Source organism: Ambystoma mexicanum, chromosome 12 (genome assembly GCF_040938575.1).
Source record: "Ambystoma mexicanum isolate Mex_15411 chromosome 12, UKY_AmexF1_1, whole genome shotgun sequence".
NCBI classification, from domain to species: Eukaryota; Metazoa; Chordata; class Amphibia; order Caudata; family Ambystomatidae; genus Ambystoma; species Ambystoma mexicanum.
Window position 1 is genome coordinate 355,074,982 of NC_090936.1, and position 23,770 is coordinate 355,098,751.

At 47.3% G+C, this 23,770-nt stretch overlaps 1 protein-coding gene across 8 annotated transcripts in view; it reads right to left on the reverse strand.

The window, feature by feature from the left end:
- ITPR2 (inositol 1,4,5-trisphosphate receptor type 2) overlaps positions 1 to 23,770 on the reverse strand; it is a 4,412,221-nt gene that overhangs the window by 3,989,742 nt on the left and 398,709 nt on the right. For all 8 annotated transcript variants that reach the window (XM_069628470.1, XM_069628469.1, XM_069628465.1 and 5 more), the window contains one exon: positions 11,174 to 11,260. In XM_069628470.1, the coding sequence (XP_069484571.1) occupies positions 11,174 to 11,260 (87 nt within the window). The remainder of the gene's footprint in view (positions 1 to 11,173; positions 11,261 to 23,770) is intronic.

Genomic DNA, 23,770 nt, shown 5'->3' on the forward strand with positions numbered 1-23,770 from the left:
CCCTGTCCTTGTGAAACACAGTAAAGGGTGGCTTAGCTGAAAGTGCCTGCAATTCACTCACTCTGCGAGTGGAAGTGAGCGGATGGCCCAGAACCAGAGTTGAATTGCCTCTCTGCACAACGGGAGTGACCCTGGCCCCCCTTTTTGGTTGAGGTAATGCATGGCCAATGTGTTGTCCGTCAAGACCAGGACACTCTTCTCCCTTACCGAGGGCAGAAAAGCCTTCAGGGCTAGCCTGATGGCTCTCAGGTCTAACAGATTGATGTGGAGTCTGGACTCTGACGGAGACCAACGACCGCTGACGGTCAAGTTGTTGGCATGAGCGCCCCATGCTGTGAAGGAAGCGTCCGTTACTACAGTCACCTTTGGCCACGGTTGCCAAAACAGTTCCCCCTTCATCAGGTTCCCTTCGTTCACCCACCACAGAAGGTCCTGGGAGACCGAGTGTGGGATCTGAACAGGATCAGTCATCTTGCCGGAGAACTGCAACCACTGCATCTCGAGGACCCATTGCAGGGATCACATCCGCAGCCTGGCCTCTGGCACCAGAAAAATACAGGAAGCCATGAGGCCGAGAAACCTTAAGAATTCGAAAGCCGGGAGACCCTGGGCTTGTTGAAACTTGTCCACCATCTGCACAATGTGATGACCCCTTACCTTGGGAGGCGAACACTTCCCCAAGGACGTATCCAACACAGCCCCGATGTACTGGAGCTGTTGGGAAGGTGTCAGGTGCGACTTCTTGAAATTCAGGGAGAAGCCCAGCCTGTGGAGGGTGTGGCAGGTGACACCGAGATGAACCAAAGCTAGCTCGGGAGAGCGTGCCCGGTTCAGCCAATCGTCCAGGTAGGGGTGGACGTGAATCCCCCCCTCGCCTGAGGTATGCTGCCACCACCACTATGAGCTTGGTGAAGACCCTCGGCGCGGAGGTCAATCCAAATGGCAGGACCCGAAAGTGAAAGTGCGAGCCAGCCGCGAAACCTCAGGTAATTCCAGTGCGCGGAATGGATCGGCACATGGAAGTATGCATCCGTGAGGTCCAGAGACACCAACCAATCCTGAAGTTGAAGGGCCTGGAGGACTTGAGAAAGAGTGACAATCTTGAACTTGCCCTTACGGAGGAGTTTGTTCAACCAATGCAAGTCCATGATGGGTCTCAAACCCCCGCCTTTCTTTGGGATAAAAAAATAAGGGGAATACCATCCCTTGTTCCGCGCCGCTAGAGGCACCAGTTCTATAGTGCCTTTCTCCAGCAGGGACAAGATTTCCTGTGGAAAGCTTCAAAGAGAGTTTCCCCAGTGGATTGTTGTGAGACCGCTGAAGGAAAGGAAGACAGTAGCCGTGGGGTATGGTATCCAACACCCAAGTATCTGAAGTAATGGCCCGCCATTCTTCGAGATGCTGAGACAGCCGGCGAACCATGGGACATGGCCCTCATGGCTGTTTGGAAGCGGTTGCGGCAGTGCCTGAAGGCAAAGAGGCAGCTGCCTGAGCGGCTCTGGCACCACGATTTCCCCGTCCAGCACGGGTACCTTTTCGCTTGCCTCTTTGACTGGTGGCCTCTCTCGTACTACCAAAGGAGAAGTAGTACCGAAAGGAACCTCCCCTCCACTGCTGTCCCCTAGGACGAAAAGGCAGAGGTTGACGTACCGCGGCACTCAAAAACTTCACCGCAGCTTTTGAGGTCTGCAACCTCTCAAGGCTCTCGTCAGCCTTGCTGCCAAATAAATCTGTGCCATCAAAGGGCATGTTGAGAAGATGGCAAGTACAGAAAAAATAGTACTGCTACTAATGAGGACTTTTCTTGATATTGTCATTGAATAAAGCAAGACATATGTGTTATATCAGGAAGCCCTCACCAATTTTACCAATGGAATGTATCCCAAAGTAAATAACCCTTAGAGGGTGTCCAAGAAAAAAAAACTACATACACACAGGAGGTTATAAATGTATGTGAATTGTATTGAAACACTTACATACAAAAATAAATAATTTTTCTTTTTTTGAAATACATGTAAAAACTCCTAGGGCCTCATTACAACTCAGGCGTTAAGGGTTAACGCCACCGTTAACCCTTAACGCCTGATTCCCACCTTAACGCCTGCTTTTTGCAGGCGTTAAGTTCCATGGTGCTAAGGCACCTTGGTGCTAATTACGGCACCGTAATTTACGGTGCCGTAATTAGCGCCTTCCCCACTCCCATTATGCCCTATGGGGCAAAAATGGGAATGGGGAAGGGAAAATGGGAAATGGGGATTTACCGCCCCACTCACCTTGTAATGGGGCGGTAAATCCGCCATCCACCATGGTGTAAACGGAGTTTACACCATGGTGGTAAAGTTGGTGCACTTAGCACCAAGGTTGTAATGAGGCCCCTAGTGTTTTAAACAGAACAATACAACTTAAACGTGAATATTTTGAAAACAATCAAAAACATGACATATGACATAAATAGACGTAAAACTGATAAGTGTATTGAATGTGCAAAATGAAGTAACACATATGTACATTTATCAACAACTTGTATTTTTTTAAATTTCCCAGACAGAGAGTACCTAGTACATACATCAATCTGTCTCACACCCTTATTTAAGAGTTTTATAGTGTTGAGAAGATGGGCCTGCACATCCAGAGCAAACCCCGACTTCTGCAGCCACGCAAATCTGCGTATGACGGTGCTCGCAGCCATGGATCGGCTAAAACTGTCGGCCATATCCAAACCCGACTGAAGGGATTTGCACATGGCATCCTTGCCGTCTTGCACGAGAGCAAGGAAACCATCCCTTTCTTCCCCCTCGGGAATATGCTCAGCCGCCAAGGAAACAATTCCACAGAGTGTGTGAAAACCTTGCCAAGACACACGTGGAGTTGGCCAATTTCAAGGACATGCACCCAGCAGAAGAACAAGTTACTTTCTTACCTGGTAACGTTCTTTCGATGGGATGGTCCGACGACGTATTCCATATCTATGACATGTAATCACCACAGCTGTGCTGCTTCGGAAACTTTTTCGGCGTCTGCGTCCTGCGTCGATGACGTCGATGCGCCGTCGTCGAGGACCTCGTCCGACGTCATCCGATGTGATAAGTAGGACGCACGACGCCCATAGCCTCAGTTGTAGTTTTTTCCCCCAGAACGTGTGACATAAGTCAACTGCCAGTCAGACACAAAGCCTTGCGGAACGTAAGCTGCAATCGCAAAAGAAATTCTGTAGCGGGGAAGGCAGGGCGGGAGCGATATGGAATACGTCGTCGGACCATCCCATCGAAAGAACGTTACCAGGTAAGAAAGTAACTTGTTCTTCGAGGGGATTGGGTCCTCCGACGTATTCCATATCTATGACAGACTCCCAAAGCAGTACCAAAGCAAGGAGGAGGGAAAGAATTTAGAATCAAAATGTAGAATAGCCAATCAAATAGCAGAGCAAAGGACCGCCTTGCCAAAGGCCAGATCCTGTGCTCGGATGGAATCAAGGGAATAGTGACGTACAAATGTATGTACTGAAGCCCAGGTGGCTGCATCACAGATGTTGCGAATAGGAACACCCCTCTGCAGGGCAGTAGACGCAGCCATACCCCTGGTAGAATGGGCCCGCAAGCCAGCCGGTGGGTCTTTACCCGCCAAACGGTAGCACTCCGAGATGGCCAAAATAATCCAGCGAGACAAAGTCTGTTTCGTCACAGCTTGCCCCAAACGCTTTCCAGCGTAACCAATAAAGAGTTGATCATCCACTCTGACCCGGGACATGCGTGAAACATAAAAGCTTAAAGCTCTCCTAGGATCAAGCCTATGGAGCCTCTCCTCTTCCTTACCAGGATGCGGAGGAGGATAGAATGCCGGAAGAACAACCTTCTGGGCCAAATGAAATTCCGTCACTACCTTCGGAAGAAAAGAAGGACGAACTCTAAGGACAACCCTGTCCTTGTGAAATACAGTGAAGGGAGGCTTAACTGAAAGTGCCTGTAACTCACTCACTCTGCGAGCGGAAGTAACCGCAACTAAAAACACAGTTTTCAGAGTTAACAGCCTCAAAGGGCAAGAATGTAAAGGCTCAAACGGAGCACCCATAAGAAACTTAAGAACAAGGTTTAAATCCCAACCGGGCACCAGGAAAGGTGACGGAGGGAACACATTAGTGAGCCCTTTCAGGAACTGTGAAATCAAAGGGATTTTAAAGTAAGAACACTCTTCAGACGAGCGCTTAAAGATGGACAGCGCCGCCAGGTAACCCTTAACGGTACCCACTTGCAAGCCCCTGTGGGCCAAAGAAAGTAAAAAGGACAGAACCATGGGGATGTCACATGCAAAAGGATCCACATTCTGAACTCTGCACCAGTCGCAGAACTTACGCCAACGGCAACGGTACAGAGACTTTGTTGCCGGCCTTCGGGCTGAAAGCAACACCTCCATCACGTCCTCAGGGAGGTCCCAATCCTTATACCTCAACCTTTCAGAAGCCAAGCGTGAAGGTTGAGGGATCTGACCTCTGGATGGAGAACCTGACCCCCCTCCCGTGAGAGCAGATCATCTCGGTAGGGAAGACGACGTGGAGGGCAGATGGATAAGTCGAGAAGGTCCGGGTACCACGTCCTCCGAGCCCACGCCGGGGCAATGAGGATCATCCGGGAACCGAACTTCCGTAACCTCCGCAGCACTTGCGGGATGACGGGGACTGGAGGAAACGCGTACAGCAGCGGGAATGACCACTCCACCACGTACGCGTCTCCTAAGGTTCCTTTTGGAGGAAATTCCCGCGATCAAAACCTTTCACACTTCCGGTTGACACTGGAGGCGAAGAGATCCACTTGAGGGGTCCCCCAAAGGGCGAAGATCTCCAGGAGAATCTCCTGAGCCAACTCCCACTCGTGAGAGATCGCGCTCTGCCTGCTCAGAGCGTCCGCCGTCACGTTTTCGGCTCCGGCCAGATGGACTGCCGAGATCGAAACTTCCTGCTGGATGGCCCAGAACTCGTGCTGCATCGCCTCTCTGCACAGAGGAAGTGACCCTGCCCCCCCCTTTTTGTTGAGGTAGTGCATGGCCACTGTGTTGTCCGTCAGGATCAGGACATTCTTCCCTCGCACAGACGGCAGAAAAGCCTTCAGGGCTAGCCTGACGGCCCTCAGCTCCAACAGATTGATATGGAGTCTGGACTCCGACGGAGACCAACGACCGCTGACTGTCAGCCCGTTGGCATGAGCTCCCCATCCCGTGAGGGATGCATCCGTCACGATCGTCACCTCCGGCCAGGGAAGCCAAAATGGAGCCCCCTTCATCAAGTTGCCTTCGACGGCCCACCACAGAAGGTCCCGGGCGACCGAGGACAGCACCTGAATCGAGTCCGACATCCTGCCGGAGGACTGCGACCATTGCGTCTTGAGTGCCCACTGCAAAGATCTCATCCGCAGGCGAGCCTCTGGCACCAGAAGAATGCAGGATGCCATGAGGCCGAGCAACCTCAAGAACTCGAACGCTGGGAGCGTCTGGGCATGCTGAAACTTGTGCACCATCTGCTGAATGTGAAGAGCCCTCACCTGGGGAGGAAAACACTGCCCCAGGGAAGTGTCGAGCACTGCTCCGATGTACTGGAGCCGCTGTGTTGGCGTCAATTGGGACTTCTTTAAATTGAGGGAGAAGCCCAGCCTGTGAAGGGAGCGACAGGTGATCGATAGATGATCCAGGACTTGCTCGGGAGAGCTCCCCCTGATCAACCAATCGTCCAGGTAGGGGTAGACGTGAATCCCCCCTTGCCTGAGATGCGCTGCCACCACCACCATGAGCTTGGTGAAAACCCTCAGGGCGGAGGTCAATCCGAACGGCAGGACCCGAAACTGAAAGTGCGAGTCGCCAACCGCGAACCTCAGGTACTTCTTGTGCTTGGGATGGATCGGCACATGGAAGTAAGCATCCTTGAGGTCGAGTGACACCAACCAGTCCTGAAGCTGAAGGGCCTGGAGGACTTGAGAGAGAGTAACCATCTTGAACTTGTCCTTCCTGAGGAGTTTGTTCAAACCGCGCAAGTCCATGATGGGTCTCAATCCCCCGTCTTTCTTCGAAACCAAAAAATAAGGGGAATACCATCCCTTGTTCCTCTCCGCTACAGGCACCAGTTCTATGGCGCCTTTCTCCAGCAGGGCTTGAATTTCCTGCGCAAGGAGCGGATCCGGACTCTGCAAAGAGAGGTTCCCCGCTGGATTGTCGCGAGGCCTGTGCCGAAAAGGAAGACAAGTAGCCGTGGGTTATGATCTCCAGAACCCACACATCTGAAGTAATGGCTTGCCACTCTACAAGATGCTGCGCCAGCCTTCCCCCAACCGGCGAACCATGGGACATGGCCTCACGACTGAGTGGGAGTGGCTGCGGCGTTACCTGAGGGCAAAGAGGCAACTGCCCGAGCGGCCTTGGCACCACGGGTACCCTGTCGTCCACCTCTGGTACCCCTGCTTTGGCCTCTTTGACTGCCAGCTCCTCTCGCTTTACTGAAGGATGAGTAATAGCGAAAGGAACCACCCCTCCACTGCTGTCCCCTAGGACGAAAAGGCGGAGGTTGGCGAACTGCAGCGCCCAAAGACTTCGCTGCAGCTTTTGAGGTCTGCAACCTCTCAAGGCTCTCGTCAGCCTTGCTGCCAAAAAGGTGTTCACCGTCAAAGGGCATGTTGAGGAGCCGGGACTGCACATCAGGAGCAAACCCCGACTTCCGCAACCACGCAAACCTGCGTATCACGGTGCTCGCCGCCATGGACCTACTGACGCATTCAGCTAAGTCCAAACCCGACTGAACAGACTCACACATGGCATCCTTACCATCCTGGACCAAAGCAAGGAAACCATCCCGTTCGTCCCCTTCGGGAATATGTTCAGCCGCTAACGCAACACAGTTCCACAGAGTGTGCGTGAAACGTGACAAGGCACAAATGGAGTTGGCCGCCTGAAGCGCCATACCACCAGAAGAAAACACTTTCTTCGCCCAGCCATCAAAACGTTTGTCGTCCCTATCAGGAGGGATGGTAGGGTACGACGCCTGCTTCGCCGGGGCCGTGGCCGCCTGCACCACCAAACTCTCCGGAGTGGGGTGCCTGGTCAAGTAGCAGGGGTCGCCACTGGCTGGACGGTATTTTCGCGACAAGGATCTGCCCACCGCCGGGAGACTCTCCGGAGCAGCCCAAGCCGCCGCCACTCTTCTCTGTAAAGCCATATGGAACGGCAGAACCGGGTCAGTTGGGGGACCAACATCAAGGATGTCTGTCAGATCATCCTGCACAAACTCCCCTGGGGGAGCAGACCATCCCAAGTACTCAGAAACCCTAGCCATAAGGCGCCGGTACGAGGAATCAGCATGAGAGCCAGGCTCAGGCCTACAAAACTCCACCTCCGGAGAGGTGTCCAGTCCACTGGCATCATGCAGTGACTGTCTCAACTCGTCAAACTGACTATGGCCCGAGACAATTTCATCCGGAACCTGACTAGGAACCAGAGCCTCGAGAAAGCCTGTCGACGCCCTCAACGCCACAGACGTCGATGCCTTCTTCGAAGACCTCACAGGTGCACACGGTCTCGAACGCGTCGAGGACCGGGACCTGGAACGGGTACGTCGAGAACGAGTCCCCTTGTCCGAACGGGACCTCTCCCGTGACTCGTGCCGACCACTCTTGCGAGCGGTGTCTCTCGACCTTACACGACCGGCCCCACTCGGGGGCGCGGACGGCTGAGTACCCTGCGACTCAAGAATCGCCAGCATCTTCTTCCCAAAGGAAGCCCATTCCTCCGGCGTCGCACGGCTGGAGGGGTAAGCGACGAGCCGGGCAGAGCCCTCCGAAGAGGACCTGGAAGACGACCGGTGTCGGCGCTTCCGAGAATGCCTCGAAGAGGCTGAGGAGTGGCGAGACCGACTCCTAGAAGGAGACCCACGAGACTTCCGACGATGACACGGAGAGTCACCCCTCGAATCATCCGTCGAAAGCCCCGCAGACTTCGACTTCCGGGGCTTGGACACCCGACCTACCGACAACTTCTTCTTACGTTCGCGTAAGGCTTTGGACGTGAGCGACTGGCAGTCGATACAGTCATCCGTGTCGTGGGCCTCCCCGAGGCACCAGAGGCAGGCGTCGTGCGAGTCCGTCACCGACATCTTGGACCCACACTCCCCGCACTTCTTGAAACCCGGACGCGGGGTCGAAGACGAAGAAGACATCTTCTGAAGGAATTTCACAAACGAACAGGTCCGAAGAACCAAGAAGAACAGAACTCCAAAGAGTCGAGGCGTTTAAACCGAGAAACACGAAGCAACACGTTCGCGGAAAAAACGGAACTGAGGCTATGGGCGTCGTGCGTCCTACTTATCACATCGGATGACGTCGGACGAGGTCCTCGACGACGGCGCATCGACGTCATCGACGCAGGACGCAGACGCCGAAAAAGTTTCCGAAGCAGCACAGCTGTGGTGATTACATGTCATAGATATGGAATACGTCGGAGGACCCAATCCCCTCGAAAATACCTTCCGGGCCCAACCGTTGAAGCGCTTGTCATGTCTATCCGGTGGGATGGTAGGGTACGCCGCCTGCCTCGAGATGGCCGTAGCCGCCTGAACCACCAAACTCTCAGGAGTGGGGTGAGTAGATAAATAGCTGGGGTCGCTAACGGAAGGGTGGTATTTCTTAGTTAGATTTGTATTCACAGCTGGAAGATATTCCGGGGACTGCCAAGCAGCTGCCACCCTTTTCTGCAAGGTAGAATGAAATGGTAAAACAGGGTCAGAGGACAGACCTCGATCCAAGATATCCATCAGATCATCCTGCACAAAGTCTTCCGGAGGACTAGACCAGCCCAGATACTCCGAGACTCGCGCCATGAGTCTCCTATAAGAAGACTCTGCATGAGCCCCAGGCTCAGGTCTACCAAACTCCACTTCCGGGGAAGTGTCCAGTCTTCCTCAACTCCTCCAACTGACTATCACCAGAATAAATTGGAGCATAATCAAGGTCACCAGGTTCCTCAACCTCGGACCTTTCCTCCTCTTCAAAAATATCATCCAGAGGGGGTTGAAACCCATGTCTGGGGATAGAAGAGGGCCTGGAGGCCAGAACCGGCCTCACCGACTTCGATGTAGCCTTCCTTGGAGGATCCACAATGTCTGGGTACTCCAACGGCAAATTTAGAGAAAAAATCCCCTAAGGCGCCAATAACGTCGAAGGCTTCGTCTTCGAGAGCGTCGACAACCTCGACGTTGCGATCGCCGTAGGCTTCGGCGTCGACACAGGTGACGACGGCAAGGCGTCGATGTCCGAATTGAACGGACACGGCGCTGAATGAGTTGACGCCGGCCCGGAGCCACCAATAGGTTGCTGCGGTCTCGCTGGCGATGAGGACCGAGACCTAGAGTCATGTCTCTTGCGACCCTTCGATTCCTTGTCCGTACGGGACCTCGACGGCTCCCGATGAGTGCGGCATCGCAGACCCGAGCCCGAAGGCGTGCGAGCCACGGAACAAGACCGATCCTGGCCGGTTTCGTCACAAGGCGCGACCGGACCCATGTCCTGTGACCCATTACTTCAGAGTCGAGGACTTCGTAGGGCACGAAACCTTCCTCGAGGCACCATCCTCCGAGGAGGACGGGGAAGGCGACTGGTGACGGCGCTTCCTGGAGTGCCGGGACGAGGAAGACGAGTGGCGGGAACCACTGCGGGACCGAGATCCCCGGGAATCCTTCCGACGCAGAGAGTGACTCCTCTTGTCGTCGGTGGAAACCCCCTTGGACTTGGAAGTCCGGGACTTAACAGGCTAAGAGCCCCTACCTACCTGGAGCTTCCCCTTCCGCTCCCGCAAGGCCTTGGCAGTCAGAGACTGGCATTTCGAGCAGTTGTCGGTGTCATTCGACTCGCCCAGGCACCACAAACAAATGCAGTGTGAATCGGTGAGCGACATCTTAGACTGGCAGTCCCAGCAGTTCTTGAAGCCGGACCACGGAGTCGGAGGGGTCGATGAGAAAGACATCTTCAATGAAGAAAACACAAGAGGCGTGCCAAGTCTCACGAAGTTAACACGTTCACGGAAAAGACGGAACTGAGGCTGCGGGCGATGTGCGTCCTATTTATAACATCCTGTGATGTCCTCCTCGACGGAGGCCCTCGAGGGACATGGACCCGACGCCATCGACGCAGGACGCCCTTTGCCGAAAAAGCTGTGGACATTACATGTCAAAGATGTGGAATGCGTTGGAGGACACAATCCATTTGAAAGGTTCCGTCTCCCGTCGCTAGCGAGGGACGCTCATACAATATGGAGGAAAGGGGACAGGACATAAAAGTATCATGCCTATTTAGCTTCTTGCATTCAGGTCCTTCATTGGTTGCATATTTAATGATTCACGTTACTTAGGTAAGGCTGAGATGAACCAAGTGTTCCTTCCTAGTACACGCAGTGCTGCAATCATTGTATTATATCTGTGCAGCGCAGCTAGGATTTGTGAATGTAATGCGGTCTATGTATTCATGGTTAACGGATGCAAGCAAGATCCTGTTTGCTATTATGTTTGTTCATTTTTAATAAGTGTTCAATTGTCTTGAATTAATAAGTGTATTAAGTTTAGGGTTTTTCTTTTAAAAACAAAACAAAAAATCACAATTGTGAGTTAATGCTTACTGAACCATAAGTGTAATGAATGGGTGGTGTGAAGTAACACTGTTTTAACTTTAAGTCTTCCTGGATCTAGGATAATAATGAATCCATGGTCTTGGCTTTCTTTCCCTTGGGGTTTTCTCCCTTCTCGCTTGTTCTCTGCTTTTAATGGACTGACATTTTGCATTATCTTTGTTCTTAATGAAGGTCATGTGACAATGTCTTTTCAATTATTATTGTATTGGATAATCACAGCCTTGAAAAAGACCCCAGTGTGTCGAAACACGCGTTGGCTGATTTCACGATTTATGTGCTCACATAGAAAATGTATAAATCATGTGTTCACATTTTTTTCCAATATCTCGCTTCGCATGTGTTAATTTGTGCTTCTTGACCATTTGACTCTGGTGCGTTAGTGGTTTAGGTTTCCTATGTGCATACCCAAATAAGACTGCTAGAAGATGCTTTTAAAGTTTTTGCATTCTGTGTGCTGTGTGTGTGAAGGCATTTTGTGGTATAGGGTGAACGTTATTCATGTTCATTCACTCTTGCAACTTACCTGTATGACATTGCTGTATTTAACTATTTCACCCAATAGCTTTCTGTTTTCGGATTCGTTTTGTTTGTGTTCCAGTTCTGCCGCATGCTGCAAAATAATTATCCTATTATTAAACGCATTTACAAATCTTAATTCAAAAACTAGATACACAAACACGTTTCCACACATGCAAAGTTAGAAAACACATGAATGTGATATAATTTCATAACAGACCCATACACCTTAACCTAGACCCCTAATTACATCTTTTATGTGATGAGCAAAATAAGGTAAACAAAAGGGTGGTTTCATGAAATATGGCGATTTGGTTCAGATTCCTTACTTTTGGAATCTCCATGTGACTTAACAATATCAGCAGTAACTTTAATTGATAGATTTCTTAGAACAGGGACTACTTCTACACATAGTCGGAGGAAAACAAATCCAATCTATGAGATTGCAATATTTTGTATATACTGACCAAAAATGTATGCGTGTATAGTCAGCATATATATATAAAATACATATCTATAAAATACAAAAGCTGACATCACTAGACGCGTACGGCCCATTTCACGACGTGAATGAATGCGCGTCTCGTGTCTACGTTCTCTGTGCCCAAGCTAATAACGTGTCTCCAGGGAGATGGCAGGACGCCTCTTTCCTCAATAAGTATAAACAGACCGCTTCTCATCAGACAACATCAGAGTTGCTTTTTCAATCGTTTCACTGTCTTTTTTGTATAGCCTGTGACTCGTTTCTGCTCGGTTCAGCATCTTCTTTAATCGTAGCCTGTGCGAACAGATACTAGTACTAGCATTACTATTGATTTTAATTTTGTCGTATAATGGCAACAATACAGCCCTCCCAGTACGAGCCGGAGCATGCCGAGGCGGAATTAGTTGAAAGAGAAAGATGCGGAAACGATGTGGCATCGGACGACAGTTGGGAGGATGAATCACCGGATCATGAGCCTGAGCCTAGTTGCATGAAAGACGTTCCCACCTGGTCTACCTGCAATCGGTGCAAGGTCATGCCAAGCGAGGAGAACTGCTGCTGCAGAGAAAACTCTGGATGCTTGGCCTACATATCGGAAGAAGACACCACCGCTATGCGTTACCGAGCTGCATGACTTCAGGGCAGCCTGCCTCACAAGGTCTGTGTTGAGGATTATGATGGTGCTTATGCACAAACTTCGCGCAACAGTTCGCCCTCGCAATCCAAGCAACTAGTAAGTGTACTCTAGCTGTGATGTCACTTTGTCCACTGAGGTCACTAACAGTTCATGTTTGTCTCCTATATTGTCGTAACTTTTATCTATCACTGCCAAATGAATGTAGTCTGGCAAATACATCTCTCGCGATTTAGGGAAATCATAGTGGTCATGTGTCTTTCACGTACATCCAAGAAACAATATTCCTCTGAGCTCCAAACGTTATGGATTGCATGGGTGTTCACTTTTGTAATGTGTTTACGCATATAAATCCAAGTTGATTGATCCATGAAGTAATATTTGTACTGGCAACTAAGCATAGGATACAGGATGCATTTTCAACTAAAGTTTGTACACTTATCAGGTTCATTTAAATACAGTATGTATGTTTCTCTTCCACAGGTGGTACAGGCTGGTGGCCTATCGTTCGTTTACATGGTGGCTTCATGGGAGGCTTGGATACCGTGTTTGACGAGTAATACCCGCCTGTGTTGTTGGAGCCATTCAAGCTAAATTCCCCAGTGTCCGCGGTCAGTACAGGGGATTTTCCCACACTGTGCTGCAACCCGAAGTATACAATTTGTAGTACATTTGTGCCATCAACATCAGCAACAAAATAAAATAAAAATCATCTTTTATCAATATTGGTTTCAATTTTTCAGTGAATCAAGGGCACTCTCACTTGACTATGAGTGACATGCAACAATGGTTGGTGCCCTTTTTACGCTTACCCCCTCTGCAATAATCCATGCCCCTCCAGTATTAATTTCAGTATTTCCCACCTGTGGCCATGCGCACCCAAGGGGGATGGCAGGGTGGGAACGGCCAAGGTGCCAAACACCATGTACACTTCAAAGGTATCTTCCACACAGCGGCCATTGTACACATGACCTCCCTAGACCCAGTGTATCCAGGCTCTCCTGAAGCAGACCGCGCCCCTGCAATCCACATAAGTGTGTCTCCATTCAGCAGTGTTCCGGGCCATGTTCTGCACACCTCATGCTCACCCATCCCCCCTCCACTATCAATGGCAGTTTGCACCTTTGGCTGTGCGCTCCCAAGGGGGCTGGCAGAGTGGGAACGGCCGAGGTGCCAAACACCATGTACACTTCAGAGATATCTTCCGCACAGCGGCCATTGTACACATGGCCTCCACAGACACAGTGTCTCCAGGCTCCCTTGAAATAGACAGCACATGTCACTCATTCACATGCACACATCCTTTTCTAATTCTTTATAAACCCCTTGATATTTATCCTGAGAACATCTGTGAGCACTGGAAGTCAACTTGTGATCGTACTACCTGTGAACATCTTTGATCACTGCAAGTCAACTCTTGATCGTGCTACCTGTTCTCCTGATACTAGCTACCCTGCCTGCTGAATCTAATTGTTTGTTAGTCAAGGTAAGGGCAGGTCACCTATTAACTTCACTATAATCATCTCTTTCGGATCTCAAAATGTCTATCTATTTCGGACGAATGTACCCAGTAGTGTAATGTTCATTCATCTCAATGACTTTACCATTGTCTACTGTTTAAAGTGTTCTGATCTCGATATATAGCAAATTTCATCAGTGTCAGTCAATTGTGACAGAATCGCAGCTTTCTCGGACCATGTCTATAAGCATGTTTCCTTTTGATGCCATGAAAGTACATTCAACGGACGAGTAACACGTTACAATTTGCGTTACATCAATCAATTCTGTATGAAAGTTATCCCAGTGTATATTCGACTCCGCTACATAGCTTTTGCTTGTTTGACCAAAACAAACATTGCACATAAAACTTTGATACAATTCTATCAATCTCATGCATTCAGTAGAATTTCTTTGTAATCATGTGTACTTTTTTATACAGATATTATAGATTTTTCAAGAATGCCTGCTTGTACAGTTTTTGGTTGCCGTTCTAGGAGCCATGTCAAAAGTAAGGGCACAATCCTGCATACATTCCCAAGGAATATTGATTAGGGAAGGGGTTCAACATTGTGGTTTTCCGGTGGACGAGCTTGAAAGTAGAGCCCAGGCTGTCTTGGGAGACTCGAGGGCCAATCGATTCCGCATCTGCAGCCTGCACTCTGCAGACGATATGTACGACCAATCACAGCACACAAAAAAGCATGGACTCAGAACGTCTCGTAAATTGCTTCCAAATGCAATTCCAACTCTATTCATGCACACTCTGCCTCAGGTGAGCCCCGGATGATGAATTAGCTGTAGGCGGTGGTGTACTGAACAGGTAACTTCGTAATCGGTTGCTTGACATGTGAATTTTTTTTAGGAGAGCATGCAAGTGACGAAACCATCGGCACGTCCAGTATACCAATGGTGAGCCCTACAGACTTGCAGAAGTTCATATTATCGACAGTTGGATCTTCCCACATATCTAATGCAAATCTAATTTTCCCTTTTACCACTTTGTGACAATGTACTGAAAATGAAGATTGTTCATCCATTTCTTTTCCGGAGTCAACAACAACTTCAAGCACCTATCAGGTAATTTCATTTCACTTTTCAATTACGAGAAAGTATTATGCTTGGAATTTAAAATATGAAATCGTTTATGTATCCTGTTGGTTGTTTACACTATGTGTCATTTATGGGTTTCTCTTTATATGTACCATAGTCTGCATCCCATTGTCTCTGTTCCATTTCACTGTTTTCATCCATACTAAAACAAGTACTGTGTTACTGGGGGATGCTGGTACCTTGACTACAATTACATCATCCTTTGGAGCTGGTCCAGAGTATGAGGTATGCGTACTGACAGTTCCCTTGAATGACATAAAGTAAATCCTACATAGGATACTATTAGGCAGTGACATTCAGATAAACGTGCAGTGTTTCAAACTTTTATGATTTGAGTTCTAACGTTACACTTCCTCCCTAATGCAGAATACATAAAAAAAAAATTGAGGGCAACATTACAATCAGCATGTTTTGCATGGTGATCTCTGATCAAGTGCACTTGCCATCAATCAGGTGAAAATGTGAAATGTACTTTTTGACCCAATGACGTACACTGTTTGCAAGGGTATGTGTATACGTGCGGTGTGCGATGAAAGATTTTATTTCCAATACGATTAACTTTTTTTTAATGAATATTCTATTCAAGGAATGTACATAAGGTGTGGAATTAGAAGTGGAGGCACATGGATCAGAGGTGGTGGATCAGCTTGCTGGTGCGGTCGTTACAGAGAAGACGACAGAAAATTAAGAAAACAAGGGTAACTAACAAACAATTTCGTTTTCTCAGACTGTTTTGGGTTGGTGTTTTCTTCATAACATGTTTGCTATCTGCTGTATTTGTGCCACACATTGAACATGTTTTTACAATCCATCTCCTAGAGGCCCAGAAGGAAAAGAAGTATAAAGACACAGAAAACAAATGAAGCAACAGAGGCTGCTTGCCAAACAGATTTCACCATGGAGCAACTACTATTTGAGGCGCAGCGTGGTCCAGTTAATAAGCAGACTCGAGATGCTTATGTCCAGCAGTCTGAAACTGAATTGAATGTGACTGGCAAGGCCAGCAAAGTGGTCTTGGACCATTGCTACAATGTCAGAAATCGACAAGATGAAACCGAATATAATGATGATGCATTTGAATTCCTCACAGACCACTTGACAAAATCTACACCTGCAAAAAAAAGTCCCCCCAATAAACATTCCATGTTTACGGTTTCTCCAATTCGTGGGCAAAGAACACAAGCTGAATTAACAGAGACTGAAGCTTCAACGCAATTGACCGAGGAACTTGCTAAAAATCTCGACTTCAGTGTGGGCAATTTGGGCGATTTGTCCTCAACAGTTGAGTCACAAACCACATTCATGCAGGATGATTGGCTAATAAAGGAGCACAAATACATTGTATTCAACAGCTGCCTGGTAGAGATTATACTGATGCTGACATGTGTCCATCCAGTGAGGGGGAAAATATGCAGCGAGCCGTTGGTGAATGTGACTCGTGTATTACAAGGAACTAACCTGAAAATCCAAGCCACCTGTGCCCACCTCCATTATACATTTTCATGGTCCGCTCAACCGATGCTGGGCAAAGTGCCAGCTGCAAATCTACTGTATTCAGTAGCTTTACTTTTCAGTGGCTCCACCTTTAGTAAGTTGTCCAGTTTCTGTCAATTTGTGGGAGTTCAGTTCCTTGCTAAAACACAGTAGTACAAATATCAAAGAGAATTCTTATTCCCTGCTATTAGTCAAGCCTGGAAACTTTATCAAATGTCAATTGAAAGCACATTCTCTGGCAAACGGTTTAGGCTAGCTGGCGATGGACAGTGTGATAGCCCAGGATTTTCAGCAAAGTACTGCACATACCACTTTCAAGACATGGAAACTAAAAAAAATGTGAGTTCGGAGAGATGATACAGGTGTCCCAATGTAAATCCTCTGTGGCCATGGAGAAACATGGTTTCATAAAATCCGCTGAACATCTTCAATCGAGGAGAATGCAAATAGACCTCATAGCCACTGACAGACATGTTTCAGTAGTCAAGGCCATGCGAGAGCAGTTTCCAAACATTTCTCATCAATTTAATGTATGGCACGTTGCCAAATCAGTGAATAAAAGAATTACTGCTGCTGGTAAAAAAAAGGGTTCGGAAAATATTTTACAGTGGTCTCAGTCTTTCAGCAACCATCTTTGGTGGAGCTCCAAAACTTGTGATGGGTCTGTGAAAATTCTACTTGAAAAATGGCGCTCATTCATGCACCACTGTTCCAACGTTCACTCATGGACAGAAAACCATAATTTTCACGAATGTGCACATGGACCTTTATCGGATGAGCAGGAACGTAAGAAGAAGTGGTTGGCTCCATCTTCACCTCCACACAAAGCTCTTGAGAAGATTGTTTTTGATAAAACTCTTTCAAGAGACCTAAAGGGACTCACAGAACTCTGTCACACGGGAGATTTGGAGGTGTTCCACAATACGTGCCTAAAGTACAGACCAAAAAGGTTGCATTTCGGCATAGACAGTATGCAAGCTCGAACATTACTAGCTGTATTCGCACATAACGAAAATCTAGGGAGAGAATATTCAAGAACTGCAGGAAACTTTGGGATCCCTCATTATACCTTGGCCTTTGCAAAACAAAGCAAAGAATTGGTGGCCAAGCCAATATACCAGGAAATGGAATTCGATTTTGTGAAAGATCTCACTTTGACTGTGTTGGCCATGCATACTAATGGGATTGATCCTGATTTTGTTCCTAGGACATGTACATTGCCACAAAACATGCATTTCTGTGGTTGTTTGGTATCTGTAAAGCTCGACATAGGTGGCCATAGCGTCCAAATTGTCTTTTCAAATGTATCCTCTTTGTCAACTTTTTTTTGCATGAAGTGCCTATTGTATGATGCCATACAGTGTAACTCTGTGTTTTCCCCCTTCCCGCTTTTGGGCAGCTCTTGTGGGTCCTTCACTGATCAGGGCATGGGAGGGTTAGATGGATATCAGCATGAAATGAACTGCAGGGTATGAACGGGTGGGTTTGGGCCAGATGGGGTGTAGGTTGTTAGTGCACGGGGAGTTCAGTGGAGAGGAAGGGCACTTGGATTTATGACTTGTCAGTGTCAGGTTATCCGCAGAGCACATTCCTCCGCAAAAACAGGGTGCACGCAGACCTGGCAATGGGGAGGAAATGGTGTGGGCAGGCTGAGCTAGGCGCTGCGGATTGCTGAGCTGCATTTGCACAGAGAGATGGATTTTCGGGCCTAGTAGAAAGATGCCATTGGGCCTATTTGAAAATGGTTTCCTCTTTATCTGTTCTACTTACCCTAACTGGAACTGTTGTGCCAAAATAACTAAATCACAAATTTTGAGGGAGGGGTGGTGTGTTCCGCACCCCCTGCATCATTCTCGCCATAAGTAAATGAGGTATGAGCTAAGAGGGGAGACATCTCTACCCCTATCGTATATATTTACATACCCCATCCTTTTTATATGTGTATAAAAGCATTACTAATGTGTGTAGGGTGGACTCCATTTTGTCTCTTCCAAACGCCATCAATTTCTAGGCCTCTGCCCCTCTGCCGAATTATCAGCCTCTCCCTCTCCCAGCACTGCGCACAGCCAGCCCCCGCCACCTCCACCCCTTGCCAGCTCTGCGCAAGTCAGTTCTAACGGAAAATACAGTCATTAAATGTTGCCTTTAACAAGTATCAAACACTGACAGGATGCTCCAGACCCAATGCCCCATCCATCGCTGCTGACCGACTCATGCCCTCTCTATCCCCTCCCTGTTAAGACATGGTCCACGGGCCTAATGCCCCCAATTCCATTTGAACACATCTGCTTACCCAACCTATCCCTTGGACTACCCTAGATTGCTTACCATATAACAAATCCAGTGCAACCACATATTCTCTTCTGAAACCTATTCCTATCTCCCACGTGCCTGGAATCTAGAGGCCCGGCACTAACAAATCACTGATCGAACCTTCTGATAAGACCCCTGAAAGCAGGACCCTTGCCCCATGCCTCCACTACACCTCGGGTCGAAATGCACATATATTTGCCTTCATTGTATAAACAACCTCTTTTTGAAATAATAGATTTTATGGCAGCTATTATTCGCCACATGCCGATCTTCAATGTTTAGTTTAGCTCAGTCAGGATTATGTCATCTTGTGATCCTCGACCGAGCTTTCACCCTGCGAAGATGAGCCCAGCTGACACACGTGCCAACTGTCCGCCTCTGAATCCTCGGCGAATTGTAGACAGAAATCGCCTATGCCCCATACTGGACTAGGCCAGTTAAGAATGACAATTGTTATTTTGTACTGTATGTAAGCGCATCACTCATGACATTTCTTGTACTCATAAGGTGCTGCCTGTGTATTATGTGGCAGAGCGCTCTCGGGCAGCAGAGTTCTTTGCTTCCATTTATTTTGCTTATATAAAATGTGGTTCCCTTGCAATTACTCTTGTGGTTTCATTCCCTAGCAGGATGCATCTTTTATTGTCTATTTGGACACGTGCATGCTAAGGTGCCAGCCTTCACTATCAATATAGATTAGTAAAAAAGTATTCACGATAGCGCAGCATTGGTGGATGCCAGCAAACAATTTGTTTATTTTTCAAACATATTTCAAATGCCACGTTGGTCGGCCTGGCTAATCGCTCCCATGGAGTGAAGGTCACTGCGTTTGATGTTGCTTGTGGGGAGTTCACACTGACGCGTCTTGTACAGTAGGTTTTTGATTTGTGGCTTTCCGTCAGCAAAACGAAAATTAGCGTACGCGCTCCCAACAAGGTTCAATTGTTGTTCGACCTTGGAAGAGAGGGAGGATTCGCTATGAATTGAAGGATGGTGAGGTGTTTAATACCCGCTATAACGATAAGGTTTACCATTTTGAAACTGGAAAAAGGAACACGTAATTTCATTATATGACAACCGTTGATCTGACGGACACTCTGCTTACGCCAAGAGAATGGAAATACCAAATATAATGCAAGTTTGGCTGAAGACAAGTTTATAGACAAATGAGTCAAGGTTTAATTTTCTGACCGGTATTGCTTGCTTACATTGTAATGGGTTGTTGGTTGGGGCATATTGTGACGACACAGAAACACAACCTGTATGTATTTGTCTTTGTCCCGGGCACATGGGCAGTCCAGCACCGAAATGCTATGACAATTCTCTTCTGAACTAGAGTACCTACAGCAACCCCAAACATGTGTTTCAGCCTTGTTGTGCCTCATCAGTGAGGTGGAGCTGTGCCTCTATGAGCACAGTGAGCATGGAGTCCACGTCTGGGTTCCCCCCCAGGTTCCACCAATCCCAGGTTTGTTGCTAATATTCCGTTATAATGCCCTCCGCATGCCACGGCGAGCTAAACATACTCCACAGCACTAACCTCTCAAGCACATCGTAGACTCCAACTTTCCACAATGTTTTCTCTTTGTTTCCATTGTTCCTGGTTTGTGTTCATTATTAGGTTTCACCCGGTTCTGAATTAAAGAGTAAATGGATACATTTGAATAAAGAGCGGCTACTGAAATATATTTTTGTTATGTTTTCTACACAGCTATATTTTTCCTTTCTGCAAAGGTCATCGTTTCCAGATACTGAGTGATGGTTTGTTCAACAGGCAGTGGCAGATACACCTAAACGGATGGATCACAATTACGCTGATGTGGGATGTGATGACGCCCGGGACCGATTTGCCCTTTGGCGTTACCAGCAACAAGGAGCAACCTGTCATCTTTTATGGTGGTCTAGCTAGAAGCTGATGCCGAAGCCTTGTGATTCAAGGTGCGTTGAAAGCGCTTCTTCTACTGAAAGGAACACAGTGTGCCTCATGATAAAGATTTGATGCTCTAACACAATGAAATAAAAAATGTGGTTGATAATCGACATTGGCGGATGTTCTCGGAGCGTTTATTGTGAAATAAAAGCACATTATAAATTGCAGAGTATTGTTGTTTCCTTTAAAAATAGTGTTTTCTATTCCGATTTGGGACACGCTGTGCTGTGAGAGGATGTGTGTGTTGATATTCCGGGTTCTAGGTGATGAAAGGGCGCGTTTGGCTATGCTGCCCACTAACGTAATGAAAATAGGTGGAGAATATTGCTAGGAATAGTGATGTGAGCTTCAGGGGCGGGCGATCTGATTTAGTGCTGCAAGGGCACTGGAGCTTAGGGCGATGCTGCAACGGACAAGATTGCCACAAGATGGCCACGCCCACTGCTTGATTTCGCAGGTGTAAACATGAGGAAAACTAAGGTAAGGTGCATAAGAAATGTTTTTACGATCGATCACAGTTTGCTTAAAACCACATGTCCGAATGCTCGGCACAATAATATTTTTGAGCGCACTATTCCTTTAATAACAATAGCAGGTGGATCCTTGAGACGCACTGGGTGATAGGAACATTGATGAATGAACATTAATCCTGTACGATGGTTAGATTATTTATATTATCATTAATAATAATGAGTGTTCTTATACAGTGTTCCATGCCGGATTCCTCTTGTGTACAAGTGCTTCAATAGTAGGTATTATTACCCAAGTCAGTAGCACTCAACTTACCAACCTTAGATGAAAATGGAACACTCGAAATTAATAGTAATTAGACTTTTTGAAAAAGTGCTACATTCCAAAAGCTATTTTTTAAAAGGCTGTGTTGCTAGGTACAAAACAAATTACATTTGTTTTCCAAATGAGCAGTGTTTTCTAATACATTCAAACCTTGCTTTGTATTTGGTTTGATATTTAGTTAATATAGCTTACATGAAAACTATTAGAAGTACTTAAATATATCACTGTATTCACAAGAAACTGGTTTGCAAGAAATATAAAAAAATCAATACATGAGAGAAAGAAAATCGGCACGTTTTTGAAGGTTTTTCTTTACATAGCAAATAAAGACGAGGGGGTGGTTGTATAATATCTTTTTCAACAATAGAATTATAAATAGGTAGCTATGGTAGCTATTTTTGGATGGTTATACTACTGTTCAACAACTTGCAAGTGAATCGTAGTAGGCCATCGGGTTGTTTGCAGATTGCCACAAGAAACCTAAAAATAAAGGCTGCTGAGGGTCTGGGCATTCAAGCGATAAACTTAGATATCTGCAATAAAATAAAACCTGGCATGTTCTGGTAATTAATCTGTACTTGAATCAAATGGTGATGGAATTCATCATATTTCACCGATATTAGGTTTACGGCTAATGGAGGGAAATGAACTCGAAAAACAAACGAATGCCCAAACCTATAAAGATGGGACAAAACGGAGATCAATGTTTAACGAATGGGATCTATTTATAGGAAATGATAGTGTAAGTGGGGAACTCAACAAATTGACGACATGGGAAAGAGGTACCCAATCCTCCAGTATTGCATATGTTGTTCTGTCAAAAACTATGCTGGAAGCAGGTAGTACATTTCAGATCAAGGATTCCTCGCTGAGGGACCATAATACATTGACCTGTGTGTTTGAATTTGCTATGGTACGGCACATCTCTATAAACCATAGCGATCGGGAGATAAACCCTGCAGGCAACTGAGTTCCGAAATTTGCCACGGGTTGAATTTCCCAGTGACAAAAATGGGAGTGTTTTATCACTAGGGCTTGACTGGCAGGGCTAAAATCAGCGCGCTCTTTCAGTGGATTTAAGGATTTTATGTGGGATAAAGAAATGCCCCAAAACATTACATTTAATAAGTCATCACCTAATCATGTCTTTGATAAAGATGTGTGGATCACAAATAAAATGTTACGCCAACAATTGTGATTAGTGAGGTTAAAGGATAGTTCCGGGACTTTTTTTTTTATTGTCCCTACGGTTCGGCCATGTGATTTTAAGCATAACTCGGTAGATCGTAGAAAACTTTCCTATGGACCTTACCCGACTTTTCGTCCATTATCGCACTCGAAATCAGCCGCCATTTTCTGATAATCCTATCATTTCCCCCCATCGCCCTGGCTCACCTGCTTTTGCGGCACTAAATCAAATCCCCCGCCCCTGAGCCTGACATCAGCAGACGCGTACCGCCCATTTCCTAACGCCAAAGCACGTTTCGTGTCAACAATCGCTGCGCCTCAGCTAATGAAGTGTCGCCATGGAAATGGCAGGACGCCTCTTTCCTCAATAAGTATAAACACACCGTTTCACAACACACAGCAGCAGATTTTCGATTCCATTCCTCTCTCTGTGTTACTTTGAGTACTCTGTGACTCGTTTCTGTGCTCTGGTCAGCTACCTTCGCCGCTTCTAGGCCTTGTGAACACCTGTACCATCTCTGTAAATTATTTTACTTTCTTTACCACACAATGGCTACAATAATGCCGTATATGTACGAGCCCGAGTACACCGAGGAGGAACTACTGGAAAGGCAAGCACGCGAAAACGATGGGGATTCGGACGGCAGTTGGGAGGACCAGTCAACGGATGAAGAGCCTGGACCATGTCGCATGGACGGCGTCTCCACCTGGTGCACGTGCAATCGGTGCGAGCTAATGCCAACTGAGGAGGAGAACTGCTGCTGCCGTGAAAATTCCGGGTGCTTGGCCTACATTTCGGAAGGCGAGCCAAGTCCGCAATGCATCACCGAGCTGCCTGAGTTCAGGGAAGCCTGCCTCTCACGGACCGTGTTGAGGATGATGATGGTGCTTATGCACGAACTTCGCGGCACTGTTCGTCCACGTAATCCGAGTAAGTATACTCTGGTTGTGATGTCAGTGATGCCACTACTATTTCATGGTCGTCTCCCACATATAAAATTACATCTACATATCATTCGAACGCATGTAAATTGGTTCCATATTGTGCATTTTCTAAATAGAATTTTTTTCAAAGCAGAATGACATTTTTTACCTGAATCGACAGTGATAAGAAAGTTTTGTCATTTTAATACAGTTTGCATCTTTCTTTTTCACA